The 27570-nt window shown below is 39.1% G+C and overlaps 3 protein-coding genes across 4 annotated transcripts; 1 reads left to right on the top strand and 2 right to left on the bottom strand.

The window, feature by feature from the left end:
- The first annotated feature begins 397 nt into the window (after positions 1 to 397).
- mydgf (myeloid-derived growth factor) lies at positions 398 to 8669 on the top strand. The gene is made up of 6 exons (XM_017478553.3): positions 398 to 636; positions 2003 to 2053; positions 4550 to 4611; positions 4967 to 5048; positions 6670 to 6742; positions 8242 to 8669. Exons 1-6 carry the CDS (start codon positions 448 to 450, stop codon positions 8319 to 8321), a joined length of 537 nt encoding a protein of 178 aa, XP_017334042.1. The 5' UTR covers positions 398 to 447; the 3' UTR covers positions 8322 to 8669.
- Positions 8670 to 9086: 417 nt separating this feature from the next.
- LOC108271183 (uncharacterized) lies at positions 9087 to 14504 on the bottom strand. The gene is made up of 2 exons (XM_017478551.3): positions 12952 to 14504; positions 9087 to 12358 (listed from the first exon to the last, which is right to left on the bottom strand). Exons 1-2 carry the CDS (start codon positions 13849 to 13851, stop codon positions 11882 to 11884), a joined length of 1377 nt encoding a protein of 458 aa, XP_017334040.1. The 5' UTR covers positions 13852 to 14504; the 3' UTR covers positions 9087 to 11881.
- A 3402-nt stretch (positions 14505 to 17906) lies between these two features.
- tnfaip8l1 (tumor necrosis factor, alpha-induced protein 8-like 1) lies at positions 17907 to 27228 on the bottom strand. 2 transcript variants are annotated; one of them, XM_017478555.3, is made up of 2 exons: positions 26917 to 27228; positions 17907 to 20102 (listed from the first exon to the last, which is right to left on the bottom strand). In XM_017478555.3, exon 2 carries the CDS (start codon positions 20095 to 20097, stop codon positions 19537 to 19539), a length of 561 nt encoding a protein of 186 aa, XP_017334044.1. In that variant the 5' UTR covers positions 20098 to 20102; positions 26917 to 27228; the 3' UTR covers positions 17907 to 19536. The 2 variants fall into 2 exon arrangements, with proteins under 2 accessions (XP_017334044.1, XP_017334043.1); XM_017478554.3 differs by lacking the exon at positions 26917 to 27228 and adding an exon at positions 23820 to 23955.
- Positions 27229 to 27570: the final 342 nt, after the last annotated feature.

The following is a 27570-nucleotide window of genomic DNA, read 5'->3' as shown; positions in this document are numbered from 1 at the left end:
CATTTGTCATGTGACCTTCTACGTCATCAAAAAACTTAAACAAGTTAACAATTTATTCGGGTATTGTACAGAAGAAGTCCTGTTCAACCAAGGTTTAATACTTAAAAAGAGCGACGCTGTCTTCCGCGTTTTTTTCTGAGCTTATACACACTAGTGCCGTTGCATCATGGGATTGTAGCGAGCATCGGTTGCCTACTGTTCTCGCCGGAAGCAATACGCCATCCGGGTATTTCTCGCCTACTGAGAATTCAGACATACTACCCGTCCTGCGTACTGCTTTTCGCCTACTATATAGTAGGTAAGTATGCGGTTTCGGACGCAGCCAATACTTCCGTCTCAGAGTTTGACACTGCTCGCGCGTGACACTGGTAGCCAATCCTAACACAAGAGGCGGGGTTTTCCAGAATACGGGTAGGAAAGACAAAAACAACACCACATTTAAATAGAATGAGAGCGTTGTCTCGCTACATTCCGTATACAGCCATGGATTTCAGCAGCTCAGCCTTTTCGTTTTGGGCAAAATCGATCATTGTGTTATCTGTGTTGTTGGCTGCTAATGCATCTAGTGAGAACACTAAAACAGTGGAGTTCAACGTTAAGCCAGGAGGTGTGGTGCATTCATTTTCTGAGAAAATGGTAAGTTCCGTCTACACAGTGAAATTACACAAGCTATAGTGTTGAGTTATACGGTAGAGTGCATTTTGATAAAGGTGCAGTTTTGTGTGTACATTAAGACCTAAAACATTAAATTGTGTTTAACAAAGAGGCACTACAGGAAGCGTAGTATTCTATTACTCCTCGAATGCATCATGGGTGTTGCTAGCTGACAACCAGAGTGAGACTGCATCAGTTAATAGTCCTTGTGAATAAATATTTTTTGAGGTGACTTGATAATTTGCTAACATTCAGTCCTATTAAAACTACTTAAAAAAACGCCTTCTGAAATACTAGCTGGGAGTTGGATGCGTGTCATGTCTTTGAAAAGCGTGTCACGTGGTTAGCGCGATGCCACAAGTCAGCTTCTGATTGGTCAGGAGGCGGGGCATCAGGACTTTGTACCAATCGAGTACTTGAAGTAAGATTGTCATACGGAAGTAAATTATCTAATGTCAATCTTCATTAAATCGTTTATGTGTACACCTATTTTTTTTTAAATTATTGAATTATAGTTTATTTACTTCCTTATTACGCATTTTATTTAACGTGTTAAATTAATTTAATTCTCTAAAACATTTGAAAAAAAAATTGTATAAAGGTTATTTTCCCAGTCCCGCCGGGGCCATGTGTGTGCGGAGTTTGCATGTTCTCCCTGTGCTGCGGGGGTTTCCTCCCCCAGTCCAAAGACATGCATGGTAGGCTGAGTGGCGTGTCTAAAGTGTCCGTAGTATATGAATGGGTGTGTGAGTGTGTATGTGATTGTGCCCTGCGATGGACTGGCACCCTGTCCAGGGTGTACCCCGCCTTGTGCCCGATGCTTCCTGGGATAGGCTCCAGGTTCCCCGTGACCCTGAAAAGGAGTAAGCGGTAGAAGGTAGAAGATACACCTCACATGAACACCCGCTCGAACACCGCTCTAGCTTGTGTTAGCGATTGATTAATCTCTACTAATGCAGTAGATGATGTCTACATAAACTTTCATTTTCTCACGTAAAAGCAGAGAGTGTATAGGGCATCGCTGTTATTACGTTCTAGCAGGAATACATAAATAAAAATCTCCAGCTTCAAGGAAGGAACAAGGGTGTTGGAATACCCGGATGATAGGGCGTCATCTGATTGGTCCAAAACGCCCCGCGAGGCTTCCAGGAGCTTTTGGGGTTGTGAATATGAGCTGCTTTATTTTAACTGTAGAAAGTGTATAAAGCCCGCACATTCGTGTAATTAATTATCTCTGTCGCGATTCTTTTCACAAGGGTTATATGCTTTGCTGTGCCAGCTAGTTTACTGAAGACAAAAAACGTTGTTCAAGATTTTAAATTATGGAAAAACTGTTTTTATTTTACAGAAAGAGTATGAATGCACATTCACTTATGCTTCTCAAGGAGGAACCAATGAGGTAAGACAGATGTGTCTTTTGCCTGATGTATATGTGTAAACTCAGCTGTGTCGACTGGCTGATCTACCATATGTGTAGGTCTGTGTGTGCGCGTGAGTGATAGATAGATAGATAGATAGATAGATAGATAGATATCTCAAGATCTATTTATGGATAGATAGATTGCTTTATTCATCCCAGAGGGAAATTCACAAATTACAGCAGCACAGAGTGTTAGAAAATATACTAACAGTAATTACCATTATAAATTAAATAAAATAAGAATAAATATTCTTATTTTCATATATTCATATTAATTCGTTCGTCTTCAGTAGGCGCTTTACTCTCATGGTGGACCCGGAGACTATCCCAGGAACACTGGGTTTGAGACTGGGTGTGAATCTACTTTGGATGAGATGCTAGGGCATGACACAAACACAGTCACAAACACATTCACACCTTGAGGCAAGTTAGAGTAGCCAGTCCACCTGCCTGCGTGCTTTTGAGAGACGTGAGGAAACTAAAGATCCCCCGAGGAAACCCACTCAGTCACATATGGTACACCTCACAGACAGTAACCTGAGTTTAGATTCGACCCTGGAGCTGTGAGGCCGGCAACACAACCTACACACATCTCTGCGAGGTGTAATGCTGCTATCCAATTCATGAATCTATCTCTGAATCTATTCATGATGATTTTGTTAAATAATTATGATGTAGACATTTTGGCCAAATCTATAGCGCAACTATGAAGCCAATACAGTTATGTCACCATGTTGTCATTTGCTTTGCACAAATGAAAAATGAACAAAAAGAACCTCCCCACCCAGAGTATTCAAATATTATAGACATTATTTAAATGTGTAAAATTATATTTTGGGCATTTATTAGAGCCATAGATATTAAACCCATTCAATTAAAGTGATCAGTCAAACAAGCTAGTAATAATAAGAACTTAATGAGAACTATAACAGCATACAGCATTGATAATGGTGGATTGTGATTCCACCACTGAAACAAAAAAAAAGAAAAGAAAAAAGGACTGAATCCCAGGTTATGCCCTCCACTTGGAGTACCACTGCATAGACAACCAGTTAGTTCCACCCCTTAAGTATACTCTTACCCTTGCTACATGTATACAAACTGTGCCACCCCACTACCTCAGTTATAACTGGTGGGAAATCCCCTCTACTGCTATTCACACCTGTGACATCATGAGACTGACCTCACGCTGCAGTCTGGAGAGGTGAATTGGTGTGATAGCTGCCATGATAAACATGCCAGAAAAAATATTTATCAGCCTGTTGGTAGGGTGTAGACTTGTCTTGCTCAGAGATGATTTATTCTGGTTTGATATAGATGCCCTTCTTTATAACCCTTTTTTTCTTTTGTTTACCATAAAGTAGAACTGATTAAGTCTCTTGGATGACTGGCAAAACATCTATATCGGGGGTATTCAACTAAATATAGTGGATCAGCCAAGACTTCAGCATTACATTTTAATGCTTAACTGTGAACAGTGATTAGTTGGTGGCTATAAATGTGATGGTTTAAATGAATTGTTCATGTTTCATGTGACCACTTTTGACTAATGCTTCATGTTACTACTTTTGACTTCAAACAGATGACACCTCTGTTTTGTATTTGGAAATAAACGAGTTCTTTTGTCTTTTCGTCTTTAGACAAAGAAGCATTCTATTTTTTTCATTGAATTATTTTAATAAGTAGTAGCAAAACTAGCCAATGAAAATCATTTTGCACTTGATCGGATAAATCGCAGCAGAGGATCTGCATAAGATACAGTAAGTTGGGGGGGAGGGCACACAAAAATCCACCAACAACCTGGTGTTGCTGAACTGCGGCCTTTTTTTTTTTCACGTTGATCAGTTTTGCTGTGGGATTTTTTTTGCATGTTTGGTTCAGTCGAAATACTTTGCAAAGGCTGCATCCGCTGCATCCCTGGAGGACATCTGCACATTTTTTTTTTGCACTTTCCCTGATCACAAAGTACCTGACTCATTAACCAGCAGTATAGGGGAATTCCAAGAGCAGGATAAGAATGATAAGATCTAAGTGAAACAATTATAGTGTTTTTGTTTATACGTTGTCTGTGGTAACTGCAAAAAACAAAAAATGAGACAGTAAGATTGCCCTTTGTTTTTGGCTCATTGGGCTGGGCCATATCATTCTCACTCCATGGCTTTTTTGATAATACTATTTATTTTTGCAGCTTTTATTCCTCAGAAATTTCAACATTTGAACACACATCAACATTTCAGAAATTTGCTATTTAGAATGTGGCACAGAGAATCAACCCCTTCACCATTTAAATACCGATACATTAAATTAACACTGCACAGTCTATTATTATATCAGGCAACAAATCCTCTTAGAACTTTCATGTGTATACTTCATTGGTTTAAAAAAAAAATTTGGTGTGTTTTTTGAAATATGTAAATTCTGCTTATGTGTGTGTGTGTGTGTGTGTGTTTGTTTGTTTGTTTGTTTTCCCTGTAGCAATGGCTGATGAGTGTGGGTTTGAGTGATGATGACAGACTCTTCTCTTGCTCAGTATGGAGGTAAGAGTCCCATGTTGGTGTAAGGTTTGGGATCTCCAGGGAAGGTTTAATGTATACGGTCAGAACTGAGGTCCTGTACAGTCATGGTTTATTTTGAAAATGCACAATACATTATTTGCATAATGGTAATCGATGGCTGTTTGTATGTATTCACCATCAGGAAGATTAGCATTAGTTGGTCTGCTCCATTAAGACACCAGGTGGTGTGCTGATTCTGTCTCTGAAATGATGTGATGCACACAGAAGTTTGTTGACATCTTGAGTCTTTGTTTTGTTTTCATACCTTGTCATGCATCCTGGATCATGAGATGAAGCAAATATATTGATTCTTTTTTTTTTTTTTTTTTAATCAAAGGCCCCAAGGGAAATCCTACTTGTTTTTCACACAGTTCAAAGCTGAGATTAAAGGAGCGAAGATTGAATACGCCAGTGCATATGTGAGTATCATTCATCCTGTGAACAACACTCAAGATGCGGCATTTTCTTCAAAGTTTCATGAAGAAGGCATGTAACAAATCAGATCTAATGCATATTGTTAAATTAAGTGCTCATAATGGGTCTTGTTTATCAGTTTTTAGTAAAGTTGTGTCTTAAATGTTTTCGTAAGCTAAACCAAACAAAAAATTCCAGCCAGATTTGCAAGAGTTTCTGTAACATTTATTTTCTTCACACCCATGTGTGTATGTTAATAAATGTTGATCAGCTGTAAATGACCAAGCATGTTTATGGCACAGCTGATTTACATTTAGTGACACCCACAAAACTCCATAAAAGGCTCACAGAGAGCCGAAAATGATAACTAAATAGTGAAAGAACACCTCCTAAACATGTGCACTAAAACTTCCAGTAGTGCAGCACAGCCATTACAGTGCATCATCTATCAGAGACAAACCTTCTTTTATATTGTGGCTATAATTTTGTTCTAATTAAACGGGTAATTTTATTTGCCTTAATTAATGGGTTTCTTTTGGGTCGCTTTTTCAAGTCATTAATATGAATTCCACAAAATATACATTAAATTTGTGTGTGCTATGCAAATAAATAATTGATTTAAATTTGACAACATAATTTGTATATAAAATTCGAGTAACTAGAGTAATTTATGTGCTTTGAAGCCTATCACTCAAGCTTCATATTTGTGAGTCTACATCTGTGTCAATTTCAACAAACTCTGGAGCTCTTGTTTTACTTAACTGTAGTTTTTTTTTGAATATCAGATTTCTTGTGTAAATGCTCATTGAATAGGTTTATGAATATATTTGTGTGCATCAGTTATGACACATGGATAGTGAATTCAGTAGATACTTTTTCATTGTGAATATATTTTATGTCATAACTTCCGCAAAGACATAACCCATTTACACAATTTTCCTCCCTGTAAAACCAAAGTAGACAATGCCAAGACATGTGCTTCTTTAGTTCAACACCGGAAGTATGAGGCTAATGGTTTGACTCCACTTGTACTCTTAATTTGAAGCATCACTGCAACTCAATATGAAGTTCTTCTAGCTGATCATCTTCATTATATGATGAAACATTTCTATCCTGATGGGAGTGATCTCTTCCAGGATGACACCCATCCTTCTTAGTAAAGTGTTAAATGTTGTTCTTCCCTCCAGTACAGTTCCAGAGACTTATTAAGATCTGACTACTCTTTTGTTAGTTTTTACCCTCTTTAGCCTGGTAGCTCCAGCAGAAAACTAGGCAGCAAACTTCAAATCCCAAAAATGTCTTGGCAAAGGGACTATATATAGAAGAAAATGGTGTAAATTTCCTTTTTGGATAAAACTTTCCTTTTGAGCTTGGCTATGAATCAATCCTTCATTTGACTCCTAACCCTCGTTATGTCGAACAGATCAAACAGATGTGGGCTTTTCTTTGGAGCTATTTCAGAGCATGGCCTCATCAAAAAAAGAATTCATTCTGATAAGAAATCAAATTGCAGGCGTTGTTTTCTCATGCCCCAGGCTTCCTTGGTGTAAAAAGAAAAAGACCTGTTTGAAAAGAATATAAATAATGGAAAAATAATAAAACATTCTCTCTCTCTCTCCCCTCCAGTCCCAGGCGGCTGGAGGAGGTTTAAAGGATGTGGCGCTGAAGGAAGAAGAGTTCATAATTGGTGATTCCACAGGTGAGCTGACTTCATTGCTGATTACTGCACATCCTGATCATGCTGTGAGTGACAAGAGTTCCTGAGTCACCAAGGGTGGAGCCTTATTGAAATGTGCTCTGTTCAATGTAAACCCGTGCTGCTTTTGACTGAATCTTATAACTGAATTTATGACCTCGTATTAGGAAGCACCTACTCAACTTGTAATTTCTACACGGAAAGTTGGGAAGGTGTCTTGACTCCTGCGTTCAGCATATGACGTCATGTGAACATGGCCATTCACACGGTCATCACTAAATAAAATATCACTTCACAATGTGAAATTAGTTTTTATTTAATTTGTATAGTAGGACCTCTGTATCCACGGGGGATAGGTTCCAAGCCCCCCAGCGGATGCTTGAAACCACGGATAGTAGCGAACACTATATACTGTACATACCTAAGATAAAGTTTAGTAATGGCACAATTTTTTTTTCTTTCTTTTTTCACAATTTCACGGGTAGAAGATTTGTTCTTACCATACATCCTAGCTACCTCAGCATTTAGTTTATATTAATCAAGAATTGTCACCTTTTCACTAAAAGGAAGCACTTTACGACTTCTCTTTGGCACGGATCTGATTTGCCAGCTTCATTACTATTGCTCATTGGGGTCATTTTTAAGCAAAATATGGGCTACTGAACACAGGCACTGGGATACTGGGAGAGTTGATGTGGTAAACGAGACTGCTACTAAGTGACTTATGGCTGGGTAGCGTATACGTTTGCAGTTTTGAGAAAGTAAATATATTGTAAGCTCATGATCACTAATGTTAGCTGGTAGCTTCTTAATAACAGGAGGCGTTTTTTCCCCACTTTGTAGCTTGATCACACCGAACTAAAAAAATGATGTAATTCTGAGTTCAGATTTCCCACATCCGAGTTGGAATGCTGTATTGCTTAGTGTAAATTACTGTTATTTTTACAGTATAATAAATAAATAAACAAATAAGTACTAGCTGAACTTAATTGCACAAATGCACATAATTGCCAGGGACATCAAGCAATGAACAGAAAAGAAAGGCATTGCTGTTTTTTATGTTGTTTTTGTTTGATTTATGATCCTTTGTTGTCCCAGGTGTGCCTGTCATTTGGCAAAATCTGGATGTTGTATTGCTCTGCAACACAGCTTTCACTTTTATCTCTTCTGACAGTATGATTGTATCTGTGATTGAGAGCCACTTTGATCCTTGAAGCCATAGTTTGTGATGGATGTAATTGCAGAGAGCCCTGAGATTCACATTTACATTTATTCATTCAGCAGACACATTTTAATACAAACTGTAATTACACAAGTGAAACTCAAATCAAGTCAGTCATACAGAAGTGCTGTTTAGCATTAAAGCGTCTCATTCAAGCACCCAACATTGGCTCAGTGGTAGTGAACTCGTATAAACTTCTGTTCACTAGTGCAGAACCTTAACAGCTGAGATACCATTGCCTGCTGAGGTTGCTCATGTTTTTGATTTTTGTTTCCTTCAGTGACTCACAAAGATGGAAAATTCCGGGCTGAACTCTCCAAACTGACCGTCATTGGTAGGACACGTCATGACGAGCTCTGATTGGTTGAACTCTGAGACGCTTACCCTTACTAAAGGGGGAATAAGTGGATGGATGTTGGTCTAGTCCTGGAAGCTCTGTTACTGAACTGTTCCCTGACATCACTGAGCAGCGGAGATTTAGCCAGAAGAAGAGATGAAATATGTTCTTTTTTCCTCCTGTTGTTCGATTCCTCCACTTTCAAAAACAAGCATTATTGTCATCTGCCTGCGCCTGAAGGGGATTACAACAAAACAAAACAGGAGGTTCTACTTTTCTACCACACTTTGACATAGAAAAATATTTTCAGTTTCTGTTATCATGATCTAGTAATGGTGTAAACAGATTTTAATAAATAAGTTGATCATGGATTGTGGGATCATCACCCTCTTTTTAATCAACAGAAGGCTGTGGTCAAAATATTCATGTTGGTACTTACCAAACTACAACATGTATTTTTGACCGAAGATCTGTCTGATTTTGCCAACAATGTTTTTATTTCTTAACCATACTTAAACACAACTTTAAGAAACCATAAATATATTTAAGCAAAACTGAATTTTTCAGCAAAAATTTTTTTTTGCTTACTTTTTAATCTTGCCTAGGCTATCCTATTGTAAAGATAATGTTGTATAAGGAGCCAGTATAAATGTGGTGGTAAATACAGTGTGATTTCCTCACACAGTGAATTTGACACTTTATTATTATTATTATTATTATTACTATTATTTATTTATTTATTTATTTATTTATTTATTTATTTATTTATTTATTTAAAATCAAGTTGATAGCTATGTGCATTAGTAAAACAGACATATGCCTAATTAATTCAGTTTATAATTAGATGCAGACTATCAAAATGTCAGTGATGGTACTGTGCTAAAGTCGGAATGACCTATTTAAATCCAATTTTGGAGTTAACTAGACTTTAAAATGCTATAACATTTACTCAGGGCAGTTTCTAGATGTAAACAGTATAAACCCTTAGGGACTCTGCGCATCATGCAAACTGACACTAAGGTACATTGACCTCATTGTTGTTACTGTGGTTCAGGCTTTCGTACGGGGCCTCCTGGTGGTCTGAAACTTGAGAAGTATGACTGGGGCAGAGGGGGTGCTAAGGGCCCCCAGAGCTTCAAGAAACAGCCCTGATTGAACTTGAGTGAGATGCATGCAATGGAGCAACATGGTGGAAAATATAATTCAATTCACTTTACCTAATTGCTATTTCTATTTGCTAATAATGATTTTAGGGTAGGTGTACTACACACAGCTATTCATTCTAAACAGCAAAATACTGCAGTGATGAATATAATACCACAGTGCTTTTGAATTCTGGAATCTGATTGGTTAGAATATTTTGATTCATTCAAGATTTTGATTTCCAGCAGCCACTCTGAAAGAAGTGCTATCTGTATTTCAAATGCTAGGAAGGAGTCTCTGGTGTCAGTGGTTTGTAACAGACTACATTTTCAGAAGAACGTCAGTTTCTTGGTAACATGAGAAGCTTTTTTTTTTGTCCCATTAACGAGACAAAAAAAACGAGTTGCTGTAGCGGAAATGTCTTATGTGTAATTTGTGTTGCAGACATTCCACAACATTAAATGTATCTTTAAATGTTTAAAAAGCACTACATTTCATTCTTTAATAAATAATCTTTGGAAATTGCAATGGTAAGTGGAACACGGTGGAACATGTTACTGGAAAATAATCCACTTTAGGGTGGCATCACACCACCCAGTCCTGGATTATTTCCTGTAACAGTACACCCACCCTCAAGTGTTTCATTTCTTACAAAGCTAACCATAATTTGCATGCAAAACTAATTGTGATCACTATAACAGCTGTTATAGTTTTGTGATTCTAAACCACTTTACCGTTTTAAGCTCGAATGTAGCTTCACAATGCCCTCATGCTTGCTGATAATGGAAGCTCATTCTTAATGCAAGCAGTGCTCACATACAGCTCTGTTATTTTGTTTGTGGTTTCATTTATCTGTTTTGGTATGAGGTTTTTCTACTCATGTCAGCAAAAAGTTTGTGCATATAACTGTGTTCTGTACAATAGCACATCCATTATTCCTCTCCCCCTGTGGTTTGGAGCCAAAGCTCTGCCATCTTGGTGTTCCTCCAGGTGTTCACATTAATCAATTAATCGTAAGATGCAGCATTTCAGCCTGAAATATCCAGCTGGGCTCCGAATGCTTGACTGAAGAGGCCTGCTTTCAGATGATTGAGTTATTTGTAATGAAGCTAATTCAGAGTTGTTCACTTAAATAATAACATTTCCTATTTTTATTCCCGTATCATGAAATGCATAGCAATAAATGCTGCCCAGATTTCGCACCATGGGATTTAAGTAATAAGCTCATATGCACGTGTTTGATTTCCTGTCAAACATTTGGAGAACATACTGCACAACTATGGATGAGATCTCTGCTTCCAATACTATCGAATAAACAAGGCTTAATGCATGGTCTGAGGTCATTAGATATATTTAGTAAATTTATTAGATTTAATATGGTTTGATACCTTCAGGATTGTGCAACATTGATCTATCTTAATCCAAACATAATGTTAGTTTTGAGGCATGGGAGGCCACACCTTCTCCACTGGAAATGTCAGCCGGAGAGGCCGTGCTTACTAGGACCGAGTACAATGGGAAAGTCACAATTCTTGATAACATTACTAGATAATAATATACTTATAAAGGACGGCATAGTAGTGCAGTGGGTAGTGTTGCTCCCTTACAGCTCTAGAGTCCCTGGTTCAGTCCTGAGTTCAGTTCCTGTCTGTATGGATTTCTACCACAGTCTGTGTAGGTTTCTTCCTGGTTCTCCGGTTTCCTCCCACCTCCCAAAAACTGGTAGATTGGTCATGCTAAATTGCCCCTACATGTGAATGCATGTGTGAATGTGTGTGTGCATGGTGTATTGTAATGAACTGCCATCCCAACAGGGTATATTCCTGGCTCACACCCAGTGTATCTGGGACAGGCTCTGGCTCCACTATGACCCTGACCAGAATAAAGAAGTTTCTAAAGATGCATGAATAGACCAGCAATACAAATGTGATGTGGTACATGTGGTGGTAGATTTTCCCAATACAATGACCCCTTAAATGATTCAGTCATATAAAAATTGAGATAGGTTCACCTCTAATCTGTAAACCTTGATGACTAAACTATATTGTAAAATCTCCTACTGTCAAAACTAATATAAATAAAAATCCTTATTTCAGATTATAAATTGTTACTACCTGAAAAAAAAAAAGCATTGATTATGTAATTACATACTTCTCAAAATGTCTCTTTAGACTGGCACTAATGTACAAGCACCTCCTGACTTTTTGTGACAAGTTGGCCTCAAATAGCACAGCTGAACACATACATACAGTATGCAGACACACCATGGTGCATACTTAACATGCACTCAGAGTGAATCGTGTTTGAATAGTGAGGTGCTGATTCAGTCGGCTGCATGCAGCGACGCTCAGAACATACTTACTTAATACTACTGGTCTCCTTGGATACCAGCTTCTTCAAACTGTAATCTTCCCCTAGCTGCCCTCAAGCAGCTGCCCCATTACACAATTGTGGACAGCAGTCTTCTTCTGCCTGCATAACAGGGAGTTTTTTCTTTATTTGCTCTCCAGGTTCTGCTGTTAAGGGGGTAAGGAGGAGGCTTCTGGCTTCTAGACAGAGCATTGGCCTCTGATTTTGGGCCATTAATTTGGGATGCTGTTGTTCCATGATTGAATTTCAGCCCTGAATTGTTTATAGATGAAAGTGCAGATGGGTATGCTGGTGGTGCAACTCTAAGGCGGCCTTCACGCTGTGTATGGTCTTTGCTACCTGCTTCAAGCCTTTTGGCACCCCTTGGTACAGTTGACACAAGACCTGGGTTGTTTGTGTACCCAGAATTGTCAATGCTGGTTTCCACATGCTTTGCTTCCTCTGATGCAGAAACTTGCTCACTAGGGCTGCAACGTCCAGAGGCTTCTCTGCTGTCCTCCTCTCCCAGGTCAATGATGGAGGTCAGCTGGTCAATTTGCTGGACCACCTGAGTGTCAGAGCAAGACATCACCATATGGCAGCTTTGCTCAAACCATCCAGCAATATTTGCAAAAGCCTGAGATCCCTGAACATGTTCCCAGTTTTATTCCAAACAATCAGTACCACATGAAGATAACATACAAGGACACCAATGGGATGCATTTGTGTAAATGAGATTAGGCCGCAGCAGCATGAAACTAAAAATAGGCAGTCGCCCTGCCTTCCAGCTGCCCCACTCTATTTGCTCCAGCTGACAATGGATGATAAAAAAGGTGCAGCACAGCATCATTTACAAGCACTGCATTCACCTCAGAAATGGAGCAGGTAGTTCACATTTTTTTCAGTACTCCCTGTGTTTTCTCTCAACTACAGCACCTTGGAAAGTTTTTTTTTTTTAAATTTTATTTTGTAATTCAAAACTCAGAGTGTAGTACTTAATTTATGGATTTTACAATGCAGTTAGAAGAGTAACTGATACATGATTAACAACTCCCATATTATGAATAGACACAATTCTACAGTGAGGCACATGTCTCTTCTAGTCGTTATCAAAAACATCTATTAGCACATCTGTAAATTTTACTAAGCCAGAGATTTTACCTCCTTCATTTCCAAATGCACTTCCTTCAAGCCACGGAGAACTTCCTCAAGATTCACAACCACTTTACGGATCTGGTCCTGGAGAACCCTCTGAGTTTTCTTTGATTTGAAGACGTAAGGATCTCCACTCAGGGACGTCCCCCTGTTGTCTGACATATTTTGCAAATCCCCTTTTTGAGAGCTCTTATTGTGGTTGATGGTGAGGTTTTGAGGAACTTCTGTAGAGAAGAAAACTTCATGCATGGACCTGTACCCATCACTGTCTTCTGCTACATGTCCCATTGAGTTAGGGAAATTCTGTCTTGTGCTATCCACACTATAGTGTTCTGGATTTCTACTGCAGCTGGTTTTTGGCGTCTGACGTTTGTCAAAGGTGTGTTCATTTGCCTCAGTTTGCCCAGGCGCCTGTGACTTTCTGACAGAGTCGGATTGTTGTGCCACCACGCAAACAGGCACTCCACAGTTTCTTTGACCTATGAACTGCGTCGGCAAATCCAGAGCACATTTCCTCAAAGGGAGGGGAGTCTGGGTTTGGTGGAAGTTTTCCACAAAGCTGCATTCTCTTGAGCCGTCCCTCACAGAGGCGCTGTTGTGTTGTAATCCCTGCCCCTGACACTTACGCCACCTCATACTGCTCGAATCAGTTTGACAGCTCTCACCAGTCCTAAAGAGCTTCGTATGCCACTTCAGAGTGGTAAGAGATACCCTAGAATGGTGACTGTATCCATTATGGACCGTCTGCTTAGATCCATGAGAACCCATCTTGTATTCCTCAGGTTCAAAACTAAACAAAGATTCCTTCCCAGTCTTTGCTGAGTGTCCCATCTTGGTCTTCTTCTGTGGGAGCCAGAAGTGACATGGGATGGTATGTCGCCCAAGCCTTCTGGTATCAGTAAACATAACAGAGGCAGGTGAGAAGCTTCATATTGAGACTCCGGAACAGATTCGTCTTTCCCGCATGCATCGTTTCCCACCACTCCTGGCTGGATGGTATTGTCATGCAAGTTCTATCCGTCCTGAAGCCTGAAACTTTTTCGTCAGCATGTTCCTTGGCTTACACCCCCACCCTCTCGCTCCGTTTCCCGTCAGTGCCTGTTTCTGATATTATCCCCACGTTGTTCTCTGCTGCTGGACCGTTGACAGCCTCCCTCCCTCCTCCTCAACAAGCACATGCTGCCTTTGCTCGTATTCCATTGCCCCTGCATTTGGCTGAGAGCCTCTGTATTCCACCGCTTCCTCCACTCTTCCTGTCTTCCAGGTTCAGTGGCTGTTGCATGTTTCCTGTCTCTCCATCGCTTGCTCTCCCCCACCCCATTCCCTCTCGCTCTCTCTTGCTTCCCCTCACGCATTGCACTCACTCCCTTTCTGGCGCTTTCTTCCTCCCACTCCTTCTCATGGCTGTTCCCCTTTCTCTCTCCCTCTCTCTCCCTCACTCAGTGGCAGGATCTAGTCGACTTCAGTCAGGGTTTAAAAAAAAAAATCCACCATCAGCACTGTGACTGCGTGTGTTGCAGCTCTTATCTCTGATCTGTTCGAGTCTGTCCCTTGCTTCATATGCCACAATTAAAGCAAGGATAACCTCTGGGAGGGAGGATCTCTCTCTTCCTCCCTCTCTTTCTCTAAGGGATAGAACACGCACAGCTTCTCCACAAGGAATAAAAGAAAGTATTTAAAAAAAAAAAAAAAAAGAATGTCTACATCTTGCCAGACTGGATCTTTCCATATTTTTTTCCACACGGCATTTTACAACATTTTCCTTAAAAATAAGCTGTTTTCCTAGAATAATAGCAGACTTTTTTAGGCTTATTCTTTTCAATTTCAATTCAAAACCATTTCTCATGTTCTTAATCTTAATAAATTAATTCTCTTCATTAAGCCTCTTGACATTTTAATCATAGTCTAGTGCTAATTACGCTTAAGTAAAAACCAGAGGAGAAAAAGTCAAGTACAAATCTTGATTATTTGATTCAGTAATTTTTTTTTTATTATTTAAAAAATTTTTTTTTAAACAAACCAACATGGAACATATGCAGCGAGTGATACACTTTCCTGTGTAAATATAACTGTTTGAGGCAGAATGATTGAAAACTAAAATCAGCGAAAAATCCAAAAGCTACAATAGCCATCTCCATGAGTGTTGCTGATTTGCTCCTTTGAGGAAGCTCTCAAAAGCACGTTCTTCAGTCTTGCTAACCCCTCACAGCGATGGGGTCAAAGGGCCCATCTTGGGACTCAAGTAATGAAGCTCTGCTTTCTGTAAACAGTCAGCCTTCAAACTCATCACCCACTTGCTGCATGTGAGAGCCAGAAATAGCTGGAAAGCTTCACACTGCACTTGATCACAAATTCAGTTTGGACAAGTGTGTGTTGTTACATGCTCAGCTGCAAAGGAAATATTTCTAACAGCCTGCCACACACAGTCTCCCGCTATAGCTACATTCCCAGATTGTATAATAAACCAACAGGTTTTGGCAACAACAATTAATTATTTGGACAGTCATTTTTATAACATAATACATGAGTTTTATTTATTGCTCGTCTCATATTAGTCCCACTTATACTTTAAGTAGTCACTTTAATGGGACTGGGACTCCTGTGTCGTTTTCTTTTTTGCATCATGATTTGGAATGTCTGGTATTTATCTGCATGGTTTGTGTGTGTGAGAGATGACAAAATTGACTTTGGGGGGGGGGGGGGGGGGGGGATACTTCAGTTTCAATTGCATAAGCCTGTGTTCGTTTGAAAGCTGTATCCTCTGTTTACAGGAGGTTGGGTAACTCTACACTTTCTGCCTGTCACTGAAGCACCTGGTTAATGATAATGTAAAAGGAAGCAGCATGCATTTTGCAAGTGAGGGCTGAACAAAGACTGGACCTTTCCTTGGAACTTGGCCTGCAAGCTTTATACAAATGTAGCATATTAGTTACTGTATATTGTTAGTGATTGTGATATAGACATAGCTTTAAAATGATGGAAATTGTGTTGCATCACAGTTTTACGGTTTGGGAGACTAATTGTTTTTTTTGGATCATCTAAATGTCACAATTTATCAAAAAACCCACAGACAACTTATCAGGAACCTGGAAAGGCCAAATATTAGTCAGAGCGCTCACAGAATCTGATTAAACATGCACTCATTGTCCACTTTATTAGGAACACCTGCACATTCTTGCAATTATCCAATCAGCCAATAACGTGGCAGCAGCACAATGCATAAAATAAAGGTCAAGAGCTTCAGTTTATGTTCACATCAAAATGTGGGAAAATGTGATCTCAGTGAATTTGAGTTTGGCATAGCTGTAGGTTCCAGACTAGTGAAGAGTATAGAGCTATATTATCTGCTCAGATTCAGCCAAATGCTTCCAAGCTCATTGGATGGTGCTTCACGCTGCATATGGACAATGACCCGAAGCGTATTTTAACCCAAGACATCTTTTAAGGCAAAGATATGGAAAGTTCTGCAGTGGTCAAGTTGATCAGCTCACCTGAATCCAATTGAGGTGAGCAAAATGCCCCAAGAAGAAGCATATCCTGAAGACATCTGCAGTAAAAGCCTGGCAGAGCATCGCCAAGGAAGAAACCCAGTGTCTGGTGATGTCTATTGCTTCAGACAGTCATTGACTACAAATGATTTGCAACCACCCATTAAAAATTTAATTTAATTTATTATTGTTAGTTTGTCCAATCACTTTTGGTCTCTTAAAAAGTGAAGGAACTCATTTAAAAAAAGTACAGCAATTCCTACACCGTGCACTTGACTTGGATGTAAATACCCTTAAATTAAAGATGAAAGTCTACATTTTGAGTTCATATACATTCATTTTATTTAAACTCCACTATACTGTGGTAGACAGCTAAAAATATCCATAATAATGTCCAAATATTTATGGACCTGCTCTATGTTGTGCAGCACTACTGGGGATTAGAGGGTTTTATTTAAATAAATCTGAGACTTGAAAAAGAACCCCAAAATGAAACGCAGCTTGCAACTACCAAGAACCAGAACCTTGTTCATTTTGACCTTGCCCTTCGTTCATAACTTTTAGAAAACACATTCAGAATATTAACAAATTTGCGAGTGCAATCCATCTTTTTTGCATCACTTCTGGCATTTTCTCAGCACTTTCAGCTTAAGACAAACATGTCAGTCTTGACTATTCTCAGTGGATGATCTTCGAGTTGAAGGAAAACAAAAAGAATTTGCCTGTCTTAAGAAGCCGAGTCTCAGGTAACAGTCACATCTCAAGTAGCAGCAGCCTGAGGGGAGAGGCATCGGCATACAGGATGGAGAGGATGTCACCTAGGCAATCCGCAAGTTGTGAGGGGAATAATAAATGACACAATGCGTGCAGACGTTTTCATAGCCTCCTGCTTCCAGAAGCATGGCTCTCGGTTCATTCTTCACACTAAAAATGTCCTTTCGCTGACGTACCGCAATGCTATATTGAACCTTATCAACTGCTAAATGAACAGTATTCTGGCAGCAGTCTTGTTGTTCTAAATTGGATTCTTAAATACAGTGCAAAGTGACATGGACGTCAATAGGCAGACTCATTTTCAGGCTCAGTGGGTCATTTCCTTTTTCATTTCTACTTGTCTTTCAGGAACTGACTCACAAGCCAACAGCTTCCCTAAATATATAAATAAGTTAGCTTAAAAAGAAAGAAAAAAAAAAAGAAGAGGATTCTGAGTCATGAACTACAGCCTTTCTCAGTGCAACCTAAACACAGCTGAATAGGTAATTAGATCACATATCACTCGTTGGACCTGCGTGACCATATGAAGTTAATAAATAAATAATAATAAAAAAATAAATAAAAAAGAGAGCCCAAGCTGATTTGCTTGAGTGAATCATAGCCATACAAAGCAGTTACACAGTTTGTGGATTAGGAGGATTAATTCAGGCCTGACAAGCTATTTAGCCCTCATTAAGAAAAAGAGACATCAACAACAGGTCAATTAAAAATAAGCATTCCTTTATATATATATATATATAAAATATGTATGTACTTCTATACAACCGGTCTGGAAAGGTGAAAGCACATCAGACAAAAAACACCTACAAGTCCACCTACAAGTCTTTTCGGTGGTTAGCAATTCGGGACTCTTTAATCCTTTTGTGTGCGAGTCGGCTTCAATCCTGAGAAGAAGTGCTGTGTTTACTATTAGGTTGGTTTTCACTCAACTTCAAGCTTGTTGCCTTCATGACTATAAACTTTAGTGTCAGGTGGGGACAAATTCCATTTTTTTTTTTTTTTAAAACATACATCATTTATTTAAAGAAGAAAAAAAAAAAGAGAATATAACTACTGATAAGTGCATACATGCTGTAAAACATTTATGGGTCATGTTTATCTTTGGATGGTGAGTAGTAATAACACCCTTCTTTGGTTATACAATAGATATGCAATGCAAGATGGTGATAACTTTGAAAGCAAACATTTGTTTCACCTGGATGCATTGGGCAGGATCTCTGCACACAAACGGAGTATCCTGTTCACGTAGGTCCGTCAACAGCTGCTCAATTTATCAGGGAAATGTAAGTGGTTTAAGATTCAAAATCAACTCTTACATCACATCTTTAAATATATTAGGGCACAGGCTGCTGAAGTGTCATGTGCTGCTTCCGGGAACTTGAACCCCTAGAGCAGCTACTGGGGTTTGTTCCTTCCTACACTTAAAATAAAATGCTGCTTAGCATCTCTTTGGCAGAGTTGCTTCATTTACACGGTGTCTTAATCAGAGCCATGGAGGTCACTGTAGTAACTCACGGATAGCCACACACAAAAAAATTAAATAAAAAGTATAACAAAACAGAAAAAGGCCCAGTAATAAAATATAAAAACAAACTTATGAAATAGTAGTACAATTAATCATTTTGCCTTCATTCCCACTGAGGAACTGCATCAGGGTGAAAAGGGCATCTGTCACAGCAAAAAAATGAATAAAAACATGACAAGGAACTGACCATTTCAGACTTCACTAAACCGGTTTCTCCTCCACATACAGCTCCATTCAATTCATGCATTCTCATGTGACTCACACAGGTATTAGACATGAAGACTATGAATGTTTGCATTGAGAGATTGCTTACACTGGGCTTTTGAGGACAATTGGAGCTGACGTTTTTCAAGCAGGAACATGAAAGTGTACAATGTAAACCTCAAACTAATGCTAGAGCAAAACTGTAAAATCTGCTTCAGCTTGATTATTTTAGCACATGAAATGACAAGTTTTATAATACATCTTCTCATCAAGAAGAACGGACCTTTGGGAAAGCATGTCCATGTGCTACTTCAACTTTAAAACTCAGCCAGCACCCTTGAACAATTCTTCCAGATATGAGCGAGTGTTTAAAGTCTGGGTTATGCGCGTCTTTTAATGGTTTAAACGCGGGTGTTGTATTGTCGCGATAAACACACAGCTGTTCAGCCCACTCAGAACGAGTCAGAAAGAGCTTCGATGAAGGGTGCTGTGTTAAAAATAACAAAAAGCCACACTACATAAAAATATGAAAGTGAAAATATTCACATACAATAAAAACCCAACAGAATATAACAATAGCTCAGTGAGAAAAACAAAGGGTCAGAGGTTGCCTTCGTCCAGCATTTTGTTCACGCCGTCACAGATCCTCTGCAGGTGGGTGCGGTAGACCTCAGAGGGGCTGTAGAGTGCTGCCAGGAAATCACAGTCGGAGAAGTGGTTGAAGACGTGGTTGACGCGGGCATGTGATTTGGCTGTGAGATGCCTGTTGATGGCCTGGTGCAGCAGCTCGCGGCAGTCGTTCAGGAGGCTGCTCATGACACGCCGGTCGAAGGTAAAGTCGATCTGGTGGAAGCTAACTGCAGTCATGGCCAGAGTGTGCACCTTCTTGCGGAAGCGCTCGATGAGCAGAAGCTCCTCACTGCTGAACTGGCCGTTGCGGTACAGCACGCCCAATTTGACCACCATCTTGATGAGGTTCTTAATTATCTTCTGCGCCTCCTTGCGGTTGCGCGTGTACTCCTTGGTAGCACGGTACAGCTCATCCAGCACGTCGCTGCTCGTGTCATCGATAAACAGGTTGGCCACCGTCTTGGTAGCCATCTTGCTCATAAGCTTCTTCTGGGCCTGCAGGGCCAGGTTCTTCGTGCTGAAGGAATCCATGTTTTCTGGAAACAGAGGACAAATGGAGACATGATTATCTGGAGGGGACAAAAAAAAGATAGGAGTGGGAGGAACTGGGGCGGTACATATTTTTCAATTCTCATGCATCCAAATTGTTGTTTGGATGCTTACCTCAGAATACCCTGAGTGAAAGCATATGGAAACAGGAGGTAGGTATGATATATATATATTTATATATATTTACACACACACACACACACACACACACACACACACGAAACATAAGCATGTTGAAAGGACATCCTATCTTGGAGTCAGAGCTTGCAGTGTTTTACTTGACTCATGCTGCAAGGCAAAGGGCAAGTGTGAAAATTCTCACCACAGTTTCATTGACCAAGACTGACATGAAAAACCAGAGTGTTTGCAAAAGATTACGCATGCATAATGCATTCCTGCCCTCTATAACCCACAAAACAACTCCGAGGAGGCAAAAACAATAAAAGACGAGATGCCGTCTATAAGCATTGCTTTTTTTCTTACTCCAGCTATTGCTCACATACACACAGGGTTGCTACTAAGACTGAACACCTCCATTGTGGAGAGCTGTGTCACTGGTGTCATTTAATTTTCTGAAGAGTTGGATTGATATTGATTTGCTCCCCACTCACGACATCCTGCCAAATGGGAAGCACACTGGTGCAAATTCCAGTTCTGTCTGTGGCTCTCTCTGATCTCCCACAGTTCTCTGCACAACAAAGCTCCAAAGCTATTCAATTCTTTACAGAGCTTTATACACGAGTTTGTGAGCTGCCTACAAACACGTATTATTACAGATATGATGAAATCCTAGCATCTAGTGGAGTTTTTTCTCCCTCATTACAAATCACACAGACTCAGACATAGGCTCTGTTGGAAAAAATGCTTCCCCCACCCTCAAGTACTCCGTATCAAAAGCTGAAAGAAGGCTCCAGTACATTGTTATCACAGTGAGGTCATGAAAAAGAGGACTGAGCAGTAATTCCAGTGTAGCTCTTTAATTCATATAATAAATAAATAAATAAATAAATAAATAAATAAATAAAAAAATTAAAATGTGTCATTTCCATTTGAGTTTGGCATTATATCCAAAAAATATTGCCATAACAATATAATGATTTATTTTTTGCTCAAGCTGAAGCTCAAGAAGACATGACTCACTAGCAAAACAATAAAAGAGGATTTGATGTGCATACAAAAAATGTATTTCTGAAATGGTTAAGAAGCAAACCATCAGCCCAAAAAAAAAGACAAGTTCCTCCTTATATCAAATGTAGTTGACATATCTGGTGTGTGACCTTTTCTTCTTTTGTTCTTCCACTGAAGCTACCGTAGATAGCAAATACAGGAAGCTTAACTCTTCAGGTTCTGTAAACTTCATGACTAAATCGTCACACACTCACCTAGAAAACAAAACAAAACAAAAAAAAACCAACAACCCACCAAACAACAACAACCACTGTCTGGCTCAGTAACAGTGAGCTGTTCCAAGAAAGATAGCAAATCTGGTTTTAAGATGGCCGCAACGACAACTACATGTTCACTGTATTGGAAAGCTATACATGGATACGAGACTTCAAATTCTATTTTAACGAAAGATAAGCCCAGACATCAGTTGCAATAATATTCATGAAGGAATGTTGACTGCTTTTGGGAAAGCAAATATATGAAAAAACAAACATTTATTCAGACAGATTTGATGACTTAAGCAATGCAAAGTGTAATGTCAAAAAGCACAAGGCAGGCAATATGGGTGGAGAGAATATCTTCATATTTTACAAAGGAGAAGTGAATATCATCAGGCAGCAACCAATCAGATTATCGAGTATGCAGCAGTCAAACCATATGCTGAATTCAGTAAAAGACGGAAGAGACAGACAGCATGGTGGAAGCAATTATCTGCACCAAAGCTAATCCATCATTACAACAGCACAACGACAGGAAATGGCTTTATATCATAGCCGAGTCTAGTCCCAAAAGACCTTTAAAACAAGCAGAAAATAACTGCAGCATTAAAAATGTATTTTTCATTCATTCATACTAAAAAGGACACACTGAGCAGGAAATAAATAGATTAGATTAAAATGTAGATATATTCAATGTTTACAAACATACAAAGCAACACAAGTACATTGGGATGGATTTAATTAAATTTTCAGCAACTCCAAACGTAATCCTAAAAGCTTCAGCATACTCAGTCCATTTTAAACTCTGTCCTGCTGGGAGACATAACTATTACTGCATGACTTTACTCTGGACATTTAATAATATTTTAAAGTCAGACAAAAATGGTAATTAGACAAAAATGCAGCTTATGTTATGTTTCAGGGAAACCACAAGGAGCAAAATCCTCTGCCCTTAAGACTTTGCCATTACAGAAACTTCCTGACTGTTACAAAGCACCGACACTGAAGACTCCTTTCATGAATAATACATAGATATCTCCTTACAGAAAACTTATTTTCCTTGATTTGTTTATTTTAATAAACAAGTTAATTAGATTATGATCGTAGATCAGACTGAGTATGCCCCATACAAATCAGCATGTAAATTGTTACTTTAGAAAGGATAACGTATTAGAAAAATGCATTAGTAATACTATTAGCTAGCATGCTGATATGCCTTCCAAACAGCACTACTAAACAAGGCTGCGGTTAGAGAAAATTAATCAACACCTAAGCCAGTGCTGAAGGCATCTGATTCAAGAATTCAGCAGCACTGTGGTAGCACATACTGATAACATATCTTCATATTGCACCCATCTCTTTTGTATTCATTTCAAAGCACAAGTCTAATCAGCTTTTGGTCCTAAATGGAGACAGAAACTGAGCTACACATGTAGACGAGACAAAAAGATCTATCCTTCTGCTCCTTCAGAGAAGCCCCTGTTTTAGCCAGCGTGAATAACATCACCTGAGATCAAAGGGAGAATCCTTTGAAGAAATCGTACAAGGTGAGGCAAGGTTGAAGAGATATGAACTCTTCATTGCAAAAAGCAGAGATGAGAACAGCACAGTAACTTTAAAGGAACACAATCAGGTCAAAACTTAAGGCTCACTGTATTACTCTGCTGCCATAAAACACCACTTATATTACATTTTACCTCAACAGTGTCTCACAAGGAGAATGAGGATCCCACCTGTGTCTGGAGCCTAAGATAAAGCCTGAGATTAAAAAAAAGAAAAAAAAGGGGTGGTAATCTAAGTCAGTGCTGAATGCATTTTTAAAGAAGTTAAGGTAGCCATATAGCATGCACGCACTCTGTGTTGAAATTCCGAAACAAGCTTCTACCAAGACATGAGAACATTGCCAACTGTGGTGCAGGAATATGGTTTTGAACTTTGTCCAAGCAACTACTGGGCAGCAACCAACTGTCGAGCACTGTCATTTGTGGTTAGTTTTACACAAGTGCAAATAAAAACATTTCATGGTCATAAGGAATGTCAAGAGGAACAACAGCTGTTCTTAGTGTACTTATGTAAAAATTTCAATACTGCTACAGTAATAAAACTGTGAAAAGGAGCAACTGTGAGCTCAATGATGGGTATTAAACACCAAACTAGGCAACTAGCACTACCAGTTAGATATGCAGTATCTAAAGCATTTTATAGTTTGATTACAAATGCAGCTGAAGTTGTGCTCATACTTGCTTTTCCTAAATGTTTGACTGACCACAGAGTGATTCAAGGTAAAAGGCCAGTGGTAGTGGTAGAACTAAAACTCACCTTCATGGAGGTGTAATGCTGCCATCTCCACGTTAAAAAGCATCTATAAATAACTCGAATGGGAGCAAAGCTAGAAAGCTTCCAGGCGGGACATGCAACCTTGTGTGTGTGTGTGTGTGTGTGTGTACCTTGATTGCCTCAGGTGAGAAAGGGTGTGACTAAGTAAATGCACCTGATACTTGCTTCCACTATCTTTTCTTGCCCTGCCCACTCCATACTCCTTCGTGGTTCTTTTTAAACAGTAAATGTATGTTTTGCTTGACTTTCAAGTATAAAACTACATGCAATAAAGGATGTGTTGCTTTCATCAGGTCTGCTTATGCAACCGTGTTTGTAAGTCATTCCTCATTTCCAGAGGTAGGAGTGTGTGTTTTAAGACATCACTGTCTCTTCACTATCAAACAACACAAAAATATATAATATGCTTTTGTTCCCCCCCATTTAGGCCACATAGGTCTGCCGAAGCCTGGGGCATAATTAATTATTCAAGTGTGCCACTAAACAAGCCATAGATTAATAATTCATGCTGTATAATTTGAAAAAATAAAATGCCTACTAGGGATGTAATTAGCTAAAGGTGATAGTGACCAGAAGCTGCATAACAATGAGACACCAGAAACTGGGACACTCATCAGAGGTGTGATTTTGACTGAATGTTTGTTTCTCATGTGAGGAATAGCGGTACGTGCACACAGCGCATTTGTTGGGCAAATGTTATGGAGGAGACCACAGCCAAAAGCATTTCCTGTACTCTTTGCAGTTGCACAAAAGTATCTCTTGTGTGTGTGATTTTGTGCAGCAGAACAAATTTGTATGTTTTAGGAGGGGAAAGAAGTGAGCTTTCTATTCTACAATTTGGCTCGTGACAAAGCTTTCTCTCAGGGCTTTTAGGCTATGTAACAACACACAGAATAGCCTTTTTGTAACTGCCAGATGAGGAGGATTCACTGATCTTGCCGCTCAATGAGAAACGTTCATTTGTTTCGCCACACAATTAAATCTGGTGTATAAATACATAACATACAACTGGCGGTGTCGCACATCATGTTAAAGGAATACTTTAGTCAAAAAAGTAGGGGAAATAAGCTTTCTTCTTATGTGAAGGTAAACTGGTAGCTTCTGCTAAGATAGTAAGCAGATTTTCGATTGTAGGATTACAGCAGTCTTTTAAGGTTATTACTTATCAGATTATATAAGATGATCCCAATAAAATCTTTGCTGAATTTTATAAGATTGCAAAACAATATGTGTACTCCATGTCAGATTATATGATGAAGATACTCTAGGTAGTAATTTTCTTTAATAGCAGGTCTAAGTTCTGCTTTCATCATCAATCAGAATGAAATCAGTCTCATGCAGAAAACTGGGTTGCATAAACAGAAATATTCAAGGTGAGCTTGAGGTAATGAGGAATTTACAGTTTGCCATTTGTAGCTGTCCCATAAATTTTGCATCATCCTATTCTATCCCTGTCCACCTATTGGTGGCTTTTAAACACACATCACACCAGAGGTCACTCTGACATTTGAAGCAAATATTTCTGCCGGAACTTTGTCATTGGCTGTCTTTGGTCACTAAAGGCACTAAAAATAACTAAAAACATCTTAACAATGTGTGACTGGAAAATCATACATAAAATTGCTGATTGATTACATCCAGGATAGAAACAAAGATTTCATGCACATTTAATTTCTCTAGGGATGAAACGGTTACAGGTTTCACAATAAAATTCCCTGACGGTTAGTATTACCGTGTAACATTTATTTATCGCTAAAACCGTGCACGATTAATCATGATTTGTAATACTCGCAATAACTGCTGTCCACAAGCAGCCAGCATGAGTCTGACACAGGCGCAGCAAGCAACACTGATGTTTTCTGAACGTGAAAACATGGCAGAAGGCGGTGACAGCGCTTCCGAGATTTTGGATAAACTTTTACCTCTCATGGCTACATGGTGCCACCTTTAATGTTATGTTTATGCTGCTAAATTTATTTGCTGTTTGTTGATTTTCAAATATAAAACCTGTTTAAATGATTTCAGTGTGTGCATCAATACTTTTTGTACATTTTCACAATACCGTGATAATACTGATAACCGTGATAGTTTTGCTCACGATAATCGTGATAGGAAATTTTCATACCATTACATGTCTAATACACACACACATAGGTGTTTCCTGGGTTACAGATGAAGGTGCAATACACTTCGCAGGCTAGTAAATCAGGTCACGTCACCTCCACCCTGTAAATAAGTTACCCAGGTTCTCAACACATCAGGTTGCCATCGCTGTAAAAGCCATAGATGCTTGCTGCAGTATAAGCTAGGCCTATATTCCATATACACTCTCAGACAAAATGGCACTAAACTGTATCTTTCCTCATCACTTAGGTGCAACTTTTGTATCATTAGTATGCATCTTTTAACTAGAAAGGTGCTCGTATTATGGGCTACCTTTTAAAGCCTTACTATAAAAGCTAATTACGGTCTAATTGTGTAAAATAATTTTTAAAAGGTACACTATATTGACATTTCCAGGTGAAATACATTTTAACTGTACAAGAGATAAGGGCCAAGTAAAGATACAGTTTATCACTTTCTGAGAGCTGAGAGTTAAAAATGTAAGGAGGCTGCCATGACTGAAGATTTATTAGTAATAATATCATCATCATCATCGGAGTCTAATGAGGTGTCTGCATATCACAATAGCTGTGTTCTACCTATTCATTCAAAAGAAAATCATTTTATCTAACTTATTTGACAGGGAGCAGGCTGTAGCTCATAAACTGTGTGAAAGTGTTATTTCTGCTTGTATCTTAAGTGCAGGATAATGCAAATGACTTGATCGCCAAAACACAAGCAGCTATTAAAATATGCTGTGTTCTAAGTAAGCCATTAGAAGTAGACGGCTGTAAATAGCTCCTGTAATCAGAGTGTAATGAGAGCTTTTCACCACCAGCACAAAGTTAAAGATGAAACACCGTGACCTCAGACTGTTTCATAGTTTTGCAGCGCACTGTGAACCTCATGAACTCCAAGTCTAACGCATAACGATCAAAACTATGTAGACCTGGCTATCTGAATAAAGCAAATATACCTTCTCTCCGACTGTTAAAGCGGATACGGGGGCCGTCAAATCCGTGATCCACTCCGCAACCTCCGTTCCTCAAATCTCCATCTAACAGCAACAGTTCGTGGCAGCCATCTCATAAGACCTCTTATAACCATTAGTTTAAAAACAACAACAATACCAGCTAAACATTCTAACAAAGATTAGTAACAAAAAAAATCCCCGCTGGAGAGCTCTGTAAAGCTGTTTACTGTCGTTGTGAATAATTGAAGAAGTTGTGGACCGTCCTCCGCCTCTTCAGATCGGTTACATGAGTTTGTGTTACATGACTCCACCTTTAACGAAAAGTTTCAAACTCGAAGCTCTTGGAGACCGGATGATTGATGTCATGTTTAACCAATAAACTGTTCGAGTCAGCTGCTACGCAACCAATCAGAATGAAGAACAGGACGTTAGAAACCAGTTGTTTCCCGCCCACGGCTCTAAGGTTTCCTGTGATTAGCAACCCTTTTAAAGTTCCAAAGCTCACAGTTTAGATTTTTGTTAGCTAGCGATAGTGGCAACCGTCTGTCATTTAGGTGAATGTAATAACTATACAACCAGAACATTTGTAATTGAGACAAATGTTAGCTTATTTCACTTAGAAATGGACATTTTAGTGCATTTTATTTGTTATCTGTA

Source organism: Ictalurus punctatus, chromosome 10 (genome assembly GCF_001660625.3).
Source record: "Ictalurus punctatus breed USDA103 chromosome 10, Coco_2.0, whole genome shotgun sequence".
Classification (NCBI taxonomy): Eukaryota; Metazoa; Chordata; class Actinopteri; order Siluriformes; family Ictaluridae; genus Ictalurus; species Ictalurus punctatus.
Note: the sequence above shows the minus strand (reverse complement) of the source record. Positions and strands in the feature narration are given on the sequence as shown.